This window comes from Equus asinus, chromosome 2 (assembly GCF_041296235.1).
Source record: "Equus asinus isolate D_3611 breed Donkey chromosome 2, EquAss-T2T_v2, whole genome shotgun sequence".
NCBI classification, from domain to species: Eukaryota; Metazoa; Chordata; class Mammalia; order Perissodactyla; family Equidae; genus Equus; species Equus asinus.
In genome coordinates, this window is record NC_091791.1 from 99,224,229 (window position 1) to 99,241,760 (window position 17,532).

At 51.4% G+C, this 17,532-nt stretch overlaps 1 protein-coding gene across 5 annotated transcripts in view; it reads right to left on the minus strand.

Moving 5' to 3' along the window:
* Nucleotides 1-284: 284 nt before the first annotated feature.
* ZSCAN2 (zinc finger and SCAN domain containing 2) overlaps nt 285-17,532 on the minus strand; it is a 37,632-nt gene continuing 20,384 nt past the window's right edge. Inside the window, exons 1-9 of one of the 5 annotated variants that reach the window (XR_011497054.1) lie at nt 10,461-10,597; nt 9,140-9,651; nt 8,306-8,390; nt 7,599-7,675; nt 6,802-6,883; nt 5,571-6,335; nt 4,736-5,176; nt 3,649-3,955; nt 285-2,661 (exon numbers count right to left, since the gene is read on the minus strand). Coding sequence is in view for 4 of the 5 variants with exons in the window: in XM_014842612.3 (XP_014698098.3) it covers nt 1,625-2,661; nt 3,848-3,955; nt 4,736-5,176; nt 5,571-6,335; nt 6,802-6,883; nt 7,599-7,675; nt 8,306-8,390; nt 9,140-9,541 (2,997 nt within the window). In the remaining variant the exon portion in view is untranslated. Of the gene's footprint in view, nt 2,662-3,648; nt 3,956-4,735; nt 5,177-5,570; nt 6,336-6,801; nt 6,884-7,598; nt 7,676-8,305; nt 8,507-9,139; nt 9,652-10,460; nt 10,598-17,532 lie in introns of those variants that run through there. The other 4 variants (XM_014842612.3, XM_070494781.1, XM_070494786.1 and 1 more) reach the window with 4 other exon arrangements.

The following is a 17,532-nucleotide window of genomic DNA, read 5'->3' on the forward strand; positions in this document are numbered from 1 at the left end:
CTCACGGATAAGAGAGATGATCAGGCCAGATAATAAACAAGCGGGTCACTCTGTCCGCATTTATTAAGCCTACCCATGTGTAAGACACTGCTGTATGTGCTGGAAATCCATGGATGTGAGGCTTCCTAAGGCCATTTGAAGACAATTCTTAAAGAAAAACTCTTTTTAAACTTGTAAAAAAATTAAAGAATGTCTTTAATACAACATATATTGTATTAAAATATATATATATATAACAACATATAAAGCCCACAGCCCATCAAAATGACTACTTTTGACAGACACCACTTAGGTAAGTCTTTATTTCTTTAAAAAGACATTACTTAATAATCATATTTTGTAAGTCTAGTCAGATAAAATTATAATTTGTGTAGACTGTGCTTTGTTTAATAATTGATGGGTTTCTGGAAAGTTGGGAATATTTTAAAATCAAACACACAAAGGAAACTATTTTAAGAGCGAGAAACTGTGTTCCATTTATTTCCGAGCACCATTCGCTCTGTACGTCAGAGTCCTTCCAAGGGCTCTGCCGAGACGCCCAGATCTCCAGGAGCCTATTGACCTGTACGCGCCTCCCCGGAAGGATCTGAGCACAAATGGGAACTAGTGGGTTTGTCAGAGGCAGGTGACGTACAGGAACGCCTCCAACCAAGAGTCTTCTCCATCGATGCCACGGTTCGTAGTTACTGCTCTGGACGTATTTACAAACACTAAGGCTTTACCCACGTCATCATCCTGGTTCCCAGTCTTCTAGACCCAGTCTCACATTTTTAGGATACAGGATGAGCTGTAAGGCTCTCCAACAGCCCTGCTAGCCATTCGGAGTCATTCTACCACATAAAAATTCTATTTAGGTTGAACCATGAAATTGCTGGCTTTGTGGGTCAAAAATGGCAGTCTCTCATGGTTCAATCTACTATGTTGAGAGGAAGAGGAGGTTATGGTTTAGAAAGCCAACCTCTAGTATTGATCTTTTCTTCTTTTCCCTCCTCCAAATAATCTACTAGAGCGCTTTCCTCTCAAGTAACTCCATGTCAATCCCAAGAAAAGGAATGTGGGAAAGGCAGCCAGTTCCTGGGCCCCATTCTTCCCATAGGAAGAACAGTGGAAGACCTTTAAAAACGTATTCAGTTTTATAAGTCCTTGTCCACCGCCCAGTGCTGAGAAGAAACGGCTCGGCCACTGCTGGCTCTCATGGCCACCCAGGCTGTCATCTCATGGCTGGCTCTCGTGGCCATCCAGGCTGTCAGCACACGAGGCTGGGGCCCCCTCTGTCTTTCACAGAGGGTCTCAGGGACAAGGACGTCACCCTCATGTTACCAGCTGTGAAAATTAAGGCACAGAATCACAAGGAGGACACACTGAGATGGCAATCCAGTCAAATTCAGAATTAGTCCCTGAATTCTCTAGAAATTAGCTTCCACTTCACCAGCATGGATAAGAAAGCCCTGAGTAGTATTGCATAAGCCCAGTGAGTATGTAGTGAGATGAACAAAATAGGTCTGTCGGGCTGGATCTAAATTCTCTCTGCACCTGCTATGGGTGTCGTGATACAGAATCAAGGGCAATACAAACCCTATTTTGGGCTGGATTCCACAGTGTTTTCAGACTTGATGCTTCACAGTTATTTCTCCCACATTTGGAGCCTCTCTCCCACGTGGGTCCTCCGATGGGCACTAAAGTGTGAGCTGTTGTTGAATCGCCTTCCACAGTCAGCACACGCATAGGGCTTCTCTCCCGTGTGGATCCTCTGGTGGATAATAAGGCTTGAGCTCTGATTGAAGCTCTTCCCACACTCTCCGCATTTGTAGGGTCTCTCTCCAGTGTGAATGCGCCGGTGGGTAATGAGGTTTGAGCGGTCGCTGAAACTCTTCCCGCATTCAAGACACTCGTAGGGTTTTTCTCCTGTGTGGATCCTCTGGTGGCTGGTGAGAGTGGAGCTCTTACTGAACTTTTTCCCGCACTCAGGGCACTGGTAGGGTTTGTCGCCAGTGTGCGTTCGCCAGTGGGCGCTGAAGTGCGAGCTACTGGTGAAACTTTTTCCACACTCACTACACTTATGGGGTTTCTCTCCTGTGTGGATTCTCTGGTGCATGATAAGGCTTGAGCTCTGGTTGAAGCTTTTCCAGCACTCTCCACATTTATAGGGCTTTTCTACAGTGTGGATTGTCTGGTGAGCCGTGAGGTTAGGGTGATCGCTGAAGCCTTTCCCACAGGCGGGGCACGCGCAGGGCTTCCCCCCAGTGTGCATCCTCTGCTGGCAAACCAGACGGCGGCTCCGGGCACAGCTCCTCCCACAGCAGCCACATTTGTAAGGCCTCTTCTCTCCACTGTGGGCGAACCTGTGGGCGGCTGAGTGTGAGCTCTGGCTGGAATGTTTTCCACATTCACAGTGTATGTTGGATTTTTCTTCTACATAGGTTCCCTGAGGACCTATGAATTTACCTAAGTCTCTTTCTGGAGGAGAGAGCCACCCTTGTCCATCTTCTAAGGGTATTTCCCGTTGCTTTTCTGCCTCATATTCACTTTCCTGGTCTTTCTTCCAATTAAAGGACTGGGAGACATCCATTTTGGATCTTTCTAACAACGCCCCGGGGAGTCCTACTTCCTCTGAAATGTCCTGGCTCAAGTTCTCCTCATTCTCTGTCCTTGTTTCAGGATCTGAAAGGATGAGATAAGATGCAAATGTAACTTGTTTTCTGAGTTCAGAAGAATGGAAACACTGTAAAAGAGGGCCTCACTAGATGCTTAGAAACAAGTTATTGGTGGTGACAGATGGAGCACAGTCAACCTTCCATCACCCGGGAATGAATAACCTGGAATGTGGCTGAAGCACGCTTAAGACCAGCAGACCTCCAGGCTCCCTCCCTCCCTCGGTGTCTAAACAAGAGGGTCACGTGGAGAAAGGCTGAGAACAAGGAGGGAGACAGGTCCAGGCCCATTCTCCTTCTTCAGTCACAGCCCCTCCCCACTCCCCAGAGGCTCTGCCCCCAAGCTTGGCTCCTCCTCCCTGCCCACTGGCCTGTGGACTAGCCACCAGTACTAAGAAGCTCCCTTTCTCTTCTGGATGCTGCCTTCTAGGTGGAGGGACACGCCTTCAACAATTCTCCTGCCTCTCCCCATTCCCTTCCTCAGAGAGGGAGGGATGACTGATCAACAAGGAGCTGCGTGCACGTGCTCAGATCCGCAGCGAAGGCTGTCCCTGCAGGGCAAGGCTGTGCTTGGCTAGCGCAGCCTCCGGCTCGACTCTGAGGTCAGTGTTAGGCCGTCCACTGTGGCCGCACATCTCAGCCCCATTCTCCACCAGTTAGAAAGCTGCCATTTGATCTCAATGCCTTACTCTGATGTCTCTCTCAGCTGGGCTGGAATCTGAGTGGGGAAGAACAGCACTCTTTATCGGATCCCTTAAAATTCCAGCAAAATTACTGAGCCCCACCAAGAGGGGAGCTCCTCTTAAGCATGGGAATTTCACCCCTCCAATAATCAAGGTGGACCGTCGTTTGAATTTGGGGTCATCCATGCTCACTTTTTCTATTAACCTGGTTAAGTGATAGTTAATTATAGTTAAAATTCAGATTGACATTTAAGAGGGAAATCAAAAACATTAATTACTTGTTTGTCTATATTAGGTAACTAAGGGGAACATACTTTCCTGGGCACCACCTGCTTCTCTGTTCTTCTCCCAAATCCCGTAGTTTCAGCCCCAGAGAACAATAAGCCGGGAAATACGGGAAGGCCAAGGGCCTGGGCTCCTCTCCCAGGCTCGCCCGGTGCTGGCCTGTCCATGTCCAGAATTCCAGGTCTGCCTTCTTTGCTGGTGGAATACTAGCTTTCACTCATTTCCCACCTGCAGAGGAGGTTTCCCGAATTTCCTCGAAGACCCAGGGACCGTGACTCCAGAGCTCTGCACTTCTCTCCAGCCTTGAGAGCCCATCTGGCTGGGGACCTGGAAGCCCTGTGCAAGGAAAGGCAAGAAGGGACGGGAGTGCTTGTGTAATTTGCTTTCGTTCTCATATCTGGAAGGAGAATGGAAGCACCTCCCAGAAAGGTCTAGTTTTTGGAAGAAAAAGTTTAGTTAATGACTCAGGAAATTTGCCCCCTTAAGTGAGGAGACAGGGCAACGTGCTTACCTATTTTAACAATAATTAGAACGATGATGGTAGTGAAAGCTAACATTTGCTGAGTGCTAACAATGTGCCAGGGTCCTCACGACAGCCCAGTGGGGTAGATACCATCACCACGTCCACGTTACAGACGGGAAGATGGAGGCTCGGGGTGTGCAACCAACTCGCCCAAGAGCAGACAAGTCTTTAAGTGGCCGACTGTTGTATATAATATGCCCAGAGTTCACATCTGTGGGGGACTTGAGATGGAAACAAACAACTAAAACTTTAAGTGACGCTGACCTCTCTGCCCCCTGTTTCTATAATGTTGTTACTGAATGAGGCAGGGAATCCCTTTGCAGGAGAGCAGACCAAACCCTCATAACGGTCTTCGTGAGTCACCCCAGGCTGCTGGTTCAGGGCACAGTCGATTCTAGCAATATTTGAGGACAGGCAGTAAATACTGTTCCTCTAAAGAAACCAACAATTCTCCTGACGAGCCTTTCCAGATAGAGGTTAGTAACAGCGAGTGACAGACAGCAATCAGCCTGTCTCCATGCACGGTCCCTAATGCTTCCCGCGGGCCTCCGTCTTTCCTGCTGTTCCGAGGCGCACTGGGGAGGAGAGCTTACCACTGGGCCTCGTCCTCAAAGCCGGGGGGCCAAGGCTCCTGGGCTCCTCTTCCGCTTTGTTACCATCCCCTGTCACACCTTCCAGCATTGCCTTCGAGTTCTCTTTGGAGTCCCCTCGATCCTGCAGAAGGCCCCCCGCCACCTCTAAGGCGTCAAAGGTGTTGGCGAGGGCCCAGGGACCCAGCAGGGCATCCATCTCGTCATAGAAGGGGCAGGTGCCTGGAGCGTGGATGCTCCTGGCTTTGCGGTAGTTGGTCTGGAGGTTTTTGAACCGGTAGCGACACTGCTCCAGGGTCCGTAAGAAACCACATGCCCGCAGCCGCTCGGCCACAAGCCGGTACACTTGGCGGTTCCGATGGCAGGTGCGGAGTTTCTCATGAATGTAGGGCTCACCGAGAATTCCCAGGAAAATTTTAGTTTCTTCATAGCCCCAGTGCACACCTGGGGCAAAGGGGCAGAGGTGAGCTAAGACAGGTGGCTGGTCTGTAATGAACGCAACAGAAGACCCCCACTCCCGCCCACAGCACATTAGTGATTTCCCGAGAAATCATCCAGTGGGCTCTTCCCTCCGTGACAGGACTTGTTCTAACGTTATGCACATATTTATTTTTATACTTATAAACATTATTCTTATATAATAGTTCTTTTTCTCTATTACATAAGTGAACAAAGGCTTTCTCATTTATATATAAAAACAGTCTTTCCTTGCCCTTTCCAAACTATTGTAATACACACCGAATCCACATGGTGCCTCAAAAATAACTGGTTGCAATGAGGTTCTTTCCAAACCCCGCTAACAACTAGGGCTTCCCCTCTTGCTCATGTAAGGGCTTACCAGTAGGGCTCCGAAACAGGGCTGGGAGACCAGGGCTTGCAGACCCTTCTTCAGCGCCCAGTTCTTCCCCCTCAGAATCGTCTGTCACAGCCTCTGAAGGCCCTTCTACAGATGCTGCTCTGCGGCCCAGGCTCCGCCCCTGCTTCTCTGATCCGCCTCCTAACACAGCCTTGGCCAGCGCTGCTGCCTCCTGGTCCCAGCAACCACTCTGCAGCTCTTCATGCTCTGTGTCATGGTCCCTCTGCCCAAGCACACCCCCTGCCACCTCTAGAACGGAGGTGGCAGCCCGTGGGCACATGAGGGCATCCATCTCATCATAGAAGGGGCAGGTGTCTGGCATATGAGTGCTCCTGGCTTTGCGGTAGTTGGTCTGGAGGTTTTTGAACCGGTAGCGACACTGCTCCAGGGTCCGCAGGAAGCCGCGCTCTCGCAGCCGCTCGGCCACAAGCCGGTAGACTTGGCGGTGCCGATGGTATGTGCGGAGTTTCTCGTGGATCCAGGACTCACTGAGAATATCCAGAAAAGTCTTCGTTTCCTCATAGCCCCAATGCACCCCTGCCACCTTCTCATCCTCCAGACCCTGCCACTCCAGCTCGTCCCAGGTCTTGGCTTTTCTCAAGATGGGCCCCTGGCCAGGCTTGACTCTTCCCGCCGCCACCAGGGTGTCTCTCACACTCTCATCTCTGGAGTGCTGAAGATCTGGGCTCTCTGGGCTTTCCTCCTGCTCCATGTGGGAGCTCACACTGGGTCTGTGGGCCGGGAAATCTGTTTGCAGGGAGACAAACGAAGACATGATGGCTTAGTGAGTCTAATTCCCACTACTTTATATGCCAAGGAGGGGAGATAGTAATTTTTTAAAAAAATCTAAGGGGATTCTTGGGAAGGTTCAGTGACAGTAATATTAAGGACTACTGTGAGGGGACAATAAGAAAAACATCTGGACTCAAATCTATAACTTATATCCATATTCATCTACCCTGTAACAAATAAATTCAGGCAGCTGCCAAAGGCTTTACTGATCTTCTGCCTAAGATGAGCTTCAATCTAATATACTTTCTAGTCTCAAGAAAATCATCCTAGACAGCACAGACTGTGATAATGGATGTATACGTCCTTTTCAAGCAGGACTAAAGGAAGGATCTGAAAAGTTCAGCCCAAAAGGGTCTGGAGTGGTGAATGCTACAGAAACCCCACAGCTCACTTTAACTCCACAAGAGAAAGCTGGTCTTACCTAGCAAGGCCCCCTTGGCAGAATTCTCCCAAGTTACTTCCCGGTGGCTCCTCTGTCCAGAGTCCAGTTGCCTCTGTGCCTCCTGGGAGACATACACAGTCACATCACCAAACGTCACCAACTCCTGAGAAAACCTAACACCCCTACCCAAAACACACTGCCGTAGGACAAAACAACTCTGTATAGCCTGGGTCAGAGGCAGGTGGCAAAACGGACTCAGAAGAAACTAAAACGTGAGTTCCTGTGGCTTTTAAATGCAATGAGAGGGGCAAGGAGAGGGAGAAGGGGGAGAGAGAGAGAAAAGGAAGAAATAAGCTAATATTTACTGAACATCTACGCTCTGTGCCAGAAACTCTTCATACTTGTTCAGAGTTACACAGTGAGGATGTGCCACAGCCGGGATTTGAACTCAGGCTGTCTGCCTCTGAAGCTTTGGTTTCTCCCACTTCACAATCCTGCATGCCGTTTGGGCAAGATCCAGATACAGAAAGAAGGAAGTAACCCTTACCTCTAAGGCAAATAAGCAAATCAGGATAATCTGACAGTCTCAGGGTGAAGGAAAAGAATGACTTTAATATGACCCCTCACTACCTCAGCCGTGGTGCTGTCTCATATGAGGAAGGAGATCTGGGCAGCATTTTGCAGGCTGATGACATTTCGGAGCCTTATCTGTAAAGTCACGGGGCCTCCGTCCTGGGTAAAACTCCTTTGGAATTTCTGATAGGTGAGAGGGTTGGTGCAGAGGGCCCCACTCGAGCAGCAAAAGGTAACTCGAGTTAGAGAAAAGCCTGGCTCACCTGGGAGCTGCTCATCATCCTCTGGTCACCACTGCTCTCTTCCACAGGAAGGCCCAGAGCACAAGCATCAGGCAGGGCTGAGGGAAGAGAGAGGAGCTGTTAGAGGACAACGGTTCTCAACAGCCCCCAGCCCAAATGAGTTCAGAAGTAGAAGAGTCTTTCTCCTTCTCCTAGTGTCTACTCTGTGCCATCAAAGGAGAGTTGGCAAAAAACCTAAATGACACATTTCTAAGGGGAGAGTTCCAGATCTTCCCCCTCCATATCCACCCCGGTTACTGACTGTCAGGGTTTTATGATTTCTTTCTTCAGTTCTGATAACACTTGAATCACCTGGACTGGTTTGGGGACACACATACCTGTTGTGAAAATTACTGCACTTGAGTTTAACCCTACCCTGTGCCTTTCCCACTAACCAGGCCTAAAAGCAGTACCCAACCTAACCTGCTGGGACCAGCAACCTCAGTCACATGAGGAGAGGTGCCATAGGCCCCCCGATACCGTTTCATATAACATGCCAGCCAAGGTCCTTCTTTCCGTGGAGACGCCTAGTTAGGATCCCACTATTCGAGTGCTCAGCCTCAGTTCATGCGCCACCTCCTCCAAGGGGAAGGAGCTGTGCCCTCAACCCCACTTGCTGCACTCAGAGGGCACTTTCACGCCTTCCCCACAGAATGGCCCCCCTTCCTCCCCACACTGCCGCTTCTTACCACTCTTGTGGAAGCATAGAACTTCTACTCCGGGGTCGTGGTTCAATTGTTCTTCTGGTTCTGGCTGTGAGTTCTTCACCATTGCCTAGAACAGACACGTGGATTCTGGGTATGCTTGCTTCAGATGGATGTTTAGGGAACCCCGTTCTGGTCCTGAGGGTTCCTTCTCCACTGAGAGCAACTCCTGCCCCTGTTCAAGGACTAGAAGTGGTCAAAATGCTGTAGGCACTAAAACCCAATTATCCCAAGGCACAAAGCAGCAAAGGGGCAGTCAGTCTCATGCACATCACTGCAGGGGCCGTAAGGAGTGGGGATGTGGGAGGCTTCATAGAGATAAGGTCTGGAACCCAGGCCCATGGCAATCTGCCCCCCGACTCTCCTGGAGCTGCTCCCATCAACCCCTAGGCAAGACTCAGAGAGCCAACCAATACAGCTATTTTGCAATAGGACCCAAAGGCTCAATAATGTCAATAAAGACCAGGGAAGCCCCTTGCTTCAGGCTAGCTGCCGCTGAGGGACAGCTGTTCTCCAAACAGAAAACAGCTTTTATGTGCTCCCCCTTGACCAGAGTGGTGCTCAAGCTATTTTAAGCTATTCTCTTACTGAAAGGCAGGGACTACCAACACTCACACCAACCAACCTTGTGCATTCTCTAAAGAGTCAGTCTCAACTTGGAAGGACAATGCCAGCTACCAGGCCCAGGAAATAAGCAAATTCCACTTTGACACAAACAGCCAAGTACCGGACAGCACCCATACTGCTGCCAACCAGAGGCGGCTCTGTCTTGCACATTCCTCTGTTTTAACCACTTAGACCCAGGCTCCCATTTCTCACCTGTAGCCCCTGTCTTCCAGGTTCTTTCTGCAAGTCTTCCACCAGGCCCACTGCCTCCTCTCCACTTTCTGGATGCTTTTGTCTAACCCAGATCTGGAGCTCCTGGGGAAGGACAGTCAGGAACTGCTCCAGGACTAGCAACTCCAAGATCTGCTCTTTCGTACACTTCTCTGGTCTCAGCCACTGACGGCAGAGCGTCCAGAGTTGGATGAGGGCCTCCCGGGGTCCAGATGCTTCTTGATAGCGGAAATGCCAAAAGCGCTGGCAGGAGGTCTCTGGTCCGGGGTTACTCCGTTGAAGGGAAGTTTCCTGCACCCAGGCGGAATCTTCTTCCAGCTTCACTATTCGAAGCTCTTCTTGTACTTGAGAAGCCGGGATTTCTTGGTCCACAGACACAGCCATAGTTCAGCTCAGAGAAGAACCTTGCAACTGTGCTTTGAAGCCCAAACCTTTTCCTTTGCCTCACTGGGAAGCCACCTTCAGACAGGAGTCACTACGCACGACTTGAAATTCTAGAGCCAGAGACATACATTACAGAGCGAACGTTAGTGAAAATCACAAGTGTTAGCCCAGTAGGATTGAGGTGAAGAAAAGAGCCTTCCCTTCCTCCCCTCCCCATGTCCTGGTGCCCCTGGGGTCTAGCCGTCGGTCACTCGGGGAGGAAGCTCCAGGAGTTCGACGGGAGGGGTCAAGGGGTGATCTGCTTGGAAAGTAGGGGAGGTTGAAGCTGTGCTTGCACAGCGATTGACTTAAGGCTGAGAAAATGTCAAGTATCCATACTGAAGAATGAGGATGGGCTGCTGGAGAGAAGAGGGACAACAAGCCACCCACTCTCGCAAGCCACTGGCCTTCCGAGCGTTGCAAAGTGCATGCGCAGGACAAGCTCGAGACAGGACGGCGCACACGGTAGCAGCACCATGGAGAGCAGCACCTGGAGGAGCTGGCTCGCCGATCGCGCGGGCGGTGTACGCGCTCCGACCGCTAAACGGCCCCCGGTCTTGGCCGGGTTCTCAGCTTTGGGCGCCCCGTGCAGGGTTCCTCAGTCCTGAGGCTTCATAACTCTCTCCCAGACGGGGAGAGTCACCAGGGGTCAGGGTACAAGCTTCAAGAGCAAGGATAACAAAAACAGACTCGCAGGACGTTCGAGTTGGAGGGAAAGTTGAGATACTCAGCCCTCAACTTCCCCAAAGCGGAGACAATCACGGCTCAGAGACCCCCAGGGACTTGTCCAAGGCCACACAGCCGGCTGATGGCAGGGAACGGACAGCGGCTCGGCCGTCTGACCGCGGACTGGGTGACCAGCCCGCAGAGCGTGACTTACACTGCAACGCTGCTCTGCTGCGCGGGCGACCTTCTCTGGAAGCTTTATGGGGTCAAGGAGGGCCGGGGCGCGGCTACAGGGCCACGGTCGCCCCCGCTGGGCCCGGGGGGCGGCGAGAAGGAGGGCGCCGCCAGCACGAGGGGTGCATCCCGCCCCGGGCGCGCTCGCGGGGACGCGCAGCCTGGGCCGGAGGCCGCCGGACCCCTGGTCTCGGCCCGGCCACGCCCACCCGGCGACGGCGGCCCAGGCCCGAGCTGAGAGCCGCTCCCGCGCGCCGAGGCCCTGCAACTACGGGCGGCCTGGCCCCGCGGGACCTTCCCCGCGGCCGCGCAATGTCCCCACAGGACGCTCGAACCCGGGGTCTCGGCATTCGGACGTCCACTAAACACCGGAAGCGGAAACGCGATCCGTGAAGGAGTCGGTCTTCTCCGGACTACATTTCCCATAGGCCTCCGCCTACGCCCCAGACTGACAGCAGCATGAACCAATAAAATGTGGGGATGGTTTAGGGGCCTATTTGTTTCGGAGGAAGGATTGATGATGGGTGGGACTTTCCCACATGCTGGGTTTCGGGGTCCCGAGCAACGACTAGAAGTGACCCAGCGGAGAGGGTGTGGTCCTACCTCGCTTCCCCCTTCCCGCGGGAATTAGGAGAGGTGGCGGCCTCTCGCGCTGCGCAGCCCAGGGGACGCTGAGAGAGAGGACCTTTTCCAAAGCGTGTGCCTTGCAGCTGAGAGCGGGTGTTTATCCCTGTTAATCCCTCTTTATCCCTATTATGCAGGCGAATAAACCCAGGCAGCTTGGGCCCGAGGTCTCTCAGTGTGGAGATGAGACGCCAATTCAGATTTTTTGCCACTTAAGAAAGTACTTTTCTGGCATGGTTGTCCACTGTGGTAATTCTTCACCACCACAATCCTCCCGCTCACCCGAGACACACACACATCCTCATTTCCTGGGTGCACAGTCCTGGGAGGATCAAGATGAATACCATGGATGCGTATTCATTCATCAATTGTGGAGCATCTGCTTTAGGCCAAGCAAAACACACCCTCCTCTTAAGGAGACCGAGCAGTCCAGCAGAGGATGCATTTTCTAAAATGCGGCCGTGAAGGACCCAAATAACTCCAATGCAGTGTGATAAGTGCTAAATGGAGGGGCGTTCAAAGTAAATGACTGGAAAGAAATACTGGAGAGCGGCTGAGAAAGCCCAGGAGGGCAGGAGGTGCAGTCTCAGGGAAAGGGGCAGGAAAATGTATTTTATTGAGCACCCACATTGCATATTTAATCTGGTTTGGTTCTGACAATGAATCCTGCAAAGTGGGTCCCACTCCCTATTTAAAAGATGAAAGGTCCAAAATCCGGTCGAAGGTGGGTGGAGCTGTGGTTCCCCTCACAGGAGGGGCAGCCTGTGGGAAGGACAGGATGACGAGAGGGGCTCTTCAGACAGTCCTCAATCCAGTTGGGAGCCTGGCCATGGAGATTTCTTCTATCCTCTGCTCTTGGGAACGGGTGTTCGGAGAGGGCTAGTGCGGAAACTCAGGCCAGCGCTTCCACGCACACACACCTAGCTTTCAAACCCTTCCTGGGACCAGCCTGGAAGTTCCACGGGTCTGCCTCAGGGACCGGCTAGGTGGGGCAAGAGCCTAGCCCAAGAGAGGGCGTTGGGTTCCCACCGAGCCATCAGAGCAGCTCTGCTTTTATGTTTTCTATTACTGGAGGACTTCACTTGAAAAGACGGTCTACTGTTAAAAAAATAAAATAAAATAAAATTGAAAATTACTAATCCAATCCATGCCCCGTTCCCTTAACTCAGGGATCTCCTGAGCACATGGAACTTTCACCGGAGGCAAGATCAAGCATGGAAAGGGCAGCCCCAAACACAACTCATCACCTTCACCATCAACACCATACCCCGTACTTCAAGGGAGAAGACAAGCATGCATGTCCTCGAGCTGTGAGCCACAGTCCCGAAAGAATGGGACTAAAGGGCCCCCCATTGTCTACATAGATGAGATGCTTGCCTACTTGCAGCTTCCTGGTCCCTCAGAGGACAGCTGGTCTCAGAAACCGAGACAGGTCCATTCTTTGTGAAAGCACCCTCCATCTAGGTCAGAGCTGTCAATGCCACAGAGAATAGGGTTTCAAGGTCACTGCCATACAGAGTGACTAAACTCTTCCCAGCAGCCTTCTGGAATGGGAAGAGCAAGGATTGTCAGCAATTTTACAGATGAGGAAAAGGAGGCCTCCAGAAGTGATTTGCTCTAGTCACACTGCTAGTTAGTGGCACAGGTATGTCTAGAACCAGGTCCATCAGGTCTCTTTGGCTCCCAATACACCATTCACCACACCACAAATTTCAGGACAGGAGCAGGGGGAAGAGAAACAGGATGTACTGTCTCTGAAAGCCAGCACCATAGGGGACGACTGAGAGAGGCAAATATCAACAGGCCAGTTTCAGCAAGAGTTTGGTTTCTAGATCATTGATATTTTGAGAAAAACGCTGCACAGAGGTGTTGATAAGCAGTGCATAAAGGAGACAAGGATTTCGGATGAAGGAAATAAGCTTATCCTCTAAGAGTTCAACTAATTACAGCCACACGTAATGAGCAAAAACTAATGTCTCCTAGGCCCATGGATCATCCACTTAACGCCAACTTAACCAGTGACACTAACCTATCTGCAGAAGGGGACACGTTCAGCAGGGAAACCTGGAAGGAGGCGTCAACAAGGCAATCTTGGGCACTGAGCAGACAGCACTGGGCGGCAGGGAAGAGCAGTGGGACTTTGAAGAGTACCGCTCATCACCTGAGCGGTTCACACTGGGTCTGCCGTCCCTCATGTGACTGCCTTCTTTCATTCCACACTGATCAACCACTATCTGATCACAAAGCCACCATTTCAGTCACCTGAGACCAGGAGCAAGGGGCGCTGTGAAGGAGGCTTGGGATAGGATGAATAATAATTGGGGTCCGGATTCTATTGGTTTCTTGGAAATTTAGTTAACAGGAGCCTACCACCCAGGCTCTGGTCATCTCTGAGTGTTGTGAGGAAATCCAGTCTCTGCTCTGGAAAGACTGGGGCCCAGAACTCGGCTGAGGTAAATTTGCCAGGATGTGCCACCCCCGGAGGCCTCTCGGCAGGCACCTCTGCCTCAGACACCAACAGCGTAACCAACAGCAGAGGCGCTGTGCCTGACAGGGCCTGTGGGCTGTGAGGGGCCCGGGCAAAGGGTTTCCTCGGAGGCAGACCCTCCCCCTCCTCCCAGGAGCAGTGCTACAGCAGATAGAAAATTCTCAGAGTTGGACCCTGAGAAGAGTGAGTAGGAGAGAGGGAGCCAGAGGCAGTTGGGCCCTGGAGCCACAGCCTGTGCGGATGCCAGAGACATGAGCTCAGGTGCACCGACTGGGCAGAAAGCCCAAGGGAATGAACCACCAGCCCTTACTCTCCATCAGTAATCTTGTCTCAGAATCTCACCATGCCCATGTAATCGTACTTCCACTTCCTCCATGGCCTTGGGCTATTGAGTCAAGAGGGTAAATAAAAGGAAAGACTCTAATATTCTGTCCAGAGATTCGAAATAGCTTAACGGGGCCAGGCAGCAGCGAGGTCAAAGGGCCCGCCATTTGAAAGCTCCAGGGCCATCTGAGAGCCTGTGGGGGCAGCATGCCCAGCACACTGGGCCCCTGAACTCCCAGGTTGAGAGACAGGACCCCCATCGGGGATAAAGGGCTGGGAAGAGCAACCGCTGTGACGTGCAAGGAAGGACCCATTACAGTTGTGGGTCATCTTGATATTAGATAGGGAGAAGACTAAAACTAGTAGCCAATATATTGTTTCTATTTTAATGTTTCATTGTTTCCTCTATTTATTCCTTCGGTGCTTCCCATGGCTTTAATAAGGCTGTGGAGTGAAGTGACTTCAGGAGTCGAGTGGTGAGGCAACAGGTGCCAGGCAAGTTACTCACTGAACCTCTCCTGAGCCTCCACCTCCTAGGCCGTAAAGAGAGGGCGCTCCCCTACCCGACAGGGTGTTGTCAAGACTGAGACCCGCACGTAGAGAGCTTAGCATAGCGCCTGTGCATGGTAACCGCTCCGTACCTTGTGTGACTATAGGCTATTATGGCTCACTGTAAATTATGAATGCAATCCACAGGGAAGGAAAATCCATGGAAAAAAAGAGGGAGTGACGTTATGACCTGCCTCAAATTGTCAAATCTCTAATAAAAGTGAGGGCGTGTGGTTGGTGGCACAAATCTGTCTAGAACCAGGTCTGTCCAGCTCCCAACACTCCCCCTACTCCATCCCAAACTTCAGAACAGGGCCATGGAGAGACAAAGTACCGACTGGGGGGCACCTGTGGGGCCGGCTGGGGTGTTGCTACACTGTTTCTTGATCTGGATGCTGGTTCCACAGGTGTGTTCAGTTTGTAAAAATTCAAGGTGAAAATTCAAGTACACTTTTGTGCGCTGAGCTGTTATATTTCAGTAAAAAGGTTCAAACAAGGGGAACCAGCTCAGGATTTAGTGATACAAATACACTGGGATTAAAGGGTAAGAGGAAGAGAAAGTCTCTCGTTCCACTACTCGTCCAGACAGAAGTCGATTGTGGATGACGGGCTCAGCTACGTTAAAGAAGATGCGTGGTTTTCCACTGGCTTTTGATGTGCTGTGACATTTCAAAAATGTAAGTTGTGGGGCCGGCCCGGTGGTGCAGCAGTTAAGTGCGCATGTTCCACTTTGGCGGCCCGGGGTTCACCAGTTCTGATCCCGGGTGTGGACATGGCACCATTTGGCAAGCCATGCTGTGGTAGGCGTCCCACATATAAAACAGAGGAAGATGGGCACAGATGTTAGCTCAGGGCCAGTCTTCCTCAGCAAAAAGAGGAGGATTGGCAGATGTTAGCTCAGGGCTAGTCTTCCTCAAAAAAAAAAAAGAAAAGAAATATAAGTTGTTTCATTAGGATACTGGTTGGGTGGTTTTTATAAACATCTTTCACTTTGTCTCCAATGGTATTGTCACCAATACCAATAAATGGTAACTTAGGTGAGAGAACACTGAAGTTAAAACTTACATTTATCATCTCACCAAAGAACAGTGTAGGAAACCTAATCCATTTTCCAGGTCAGAATTCTGGGCTCCATCTGCCTCTTGCATTTATATGTATCTCCATGAAGCAACCCAATGGGCAAATATTGACTGAGTTCCCATCACATGCCAGGCCCTGAATTGGGTGCTGGAGACAGAGTTCGGAGCCTCACTATGGGTGTGAACATAAAGAACAGAAGAGGAATGGGGAAGAATCCACAGGGGAGACAGACGTGTAACAGGTCAATGCAGCGAGAGTGACACGCACTGAGGTGGGAGGGTGCAGGGGTGCGGTAGGCAGGGTCAAGTCTGCCAGAGAAGTGCAGGGGAGGCCAATGGAGGAGGTGGTACCCAGGCTGAGTCTTCAAAGATGTGCAGGTGTGCCCTAGGCAGACAGGGAGGCCTAGCATTCCAGAAAAAAGAGCAGCTTGAGCAGAGAGACGAGGCAAGGCCCAGCAGGGCACATTCAGGGGGAGCTGCCAGAGGGCAAGGATGGCCAGGAGCAGAGGTCTGGTGACAAGGTTCCACAGAGGCCCCATTAGGAAGGCCTCGTCTGCCCTCCAAGGAGCATGGCCTTTCTGTAGGTGATGGGGAGCCCCAGGGGGTCTAAGTGGGTAGGGACAGGCTCAGCTGTGTGTCGTGGAGGAATGCTCACTCTGGCTATAACAAGGGGGATGGGGCAGCAGGAGGCAGGGCTGGGGGAGCTTGGGGCACCAGGAAGGGGCCATCACAGTTGTCAGGCAAGGGTTCGAACTATGCCAAACTCTTCCTGGATGGCGCTGAGGGATGTGAGGGAGGAAGGCGTCTTGGATGACTCCAGGTTTTTGGGTTGGGTGAGGCCCTGTGGACGGCAGTGCTACTCACAACAGCGAGGAAATACAGCTGTGTAAGCAGCACGCTGGTCAAGGGAGGCAGGCGGGGGAGTCGAGTTCCGGACATGCCAAGTTTGAGGCTGTAGGAAGTGCAGCTTGTGAAGAGGCTGCAGGAAGAAGACAGGAGAGGGGCACAGACTGGAGATCAAGAGAGGAAACAGCTGGTGGAGCGAGGTCCTGACCCTGGAGGGAAGCAGAAGCTAAACTCTACCGTCAGATGGAAAGTGCATCGCAGGCTGAGCAGAGGCGGCTAAGTGAGGGGCGGTCCTAGAAAAGTTTGTTGGCCTGGGGGAGGCTACACCTGACAGGTTCAGGGTTCTCGGAGGTGAGCCGAGGCTGGGAGTTGGCATGGGTCTGAGGAGCTGGGCCAGAGGGTACAAGGCGGCCATTGTGGGGAATTGGGAAAGGGAAGTGACCAAGACTTGCTCAGGTGGACCTGGGGGCCAAGCTGAGGGGGAAGCCATTGCTTTTGGCTTTTTACCATTTATTGTAGGTTTTTAATTTTCCCAAGGCTGTTCCCATGAACTTGGAAACAAACTGGTAGCAAAAACTCAGTCCCTAAGTACATGCACATTTAAGGGGAAACTGTCTTCATTACAGAGACACAGATATAACTGAGTTGCCAGAAAAGATGTGGCAGAAATAGATCTGCCAGGGGGCTTGGGGCCTCTTGATGTTTTTTAGGGGAAGGAGGCCATGTCGTTCCATCCAACACAGAGCCACATGAAGGCCACTGGCTCTGACCCCTCCTGGTCTCTGCAGACCCACGCCAAGGGGAAAGCAGGACAGGAGTGAGGGACTTGCAACCTGTCTAGAACCACACTTGTCATTCTGCCAACCTGGTTCTAGCCTAATTCTGCAATTCCAGCCAATCTTGTTTCCTTTTTTCCAGGATATTTTGTGTTTCTACCAGGTAGGGAGGATAAAAAAGATAGACGTTTCAAAAAGCTTACTATCAACTCTTTTCTCAAGTTGAGCCTTAAAGGGGAGAGAGAGGTAATATCTTCTACAACCCAAATTCCAGAACTTGATGTCACCTGGGAGACCATCCTACCCCCTCTCCCCAAGGGCAGGAGAGCTCTTGTACCTTCCCAGAGAGATGGAATCTTTCTCCTA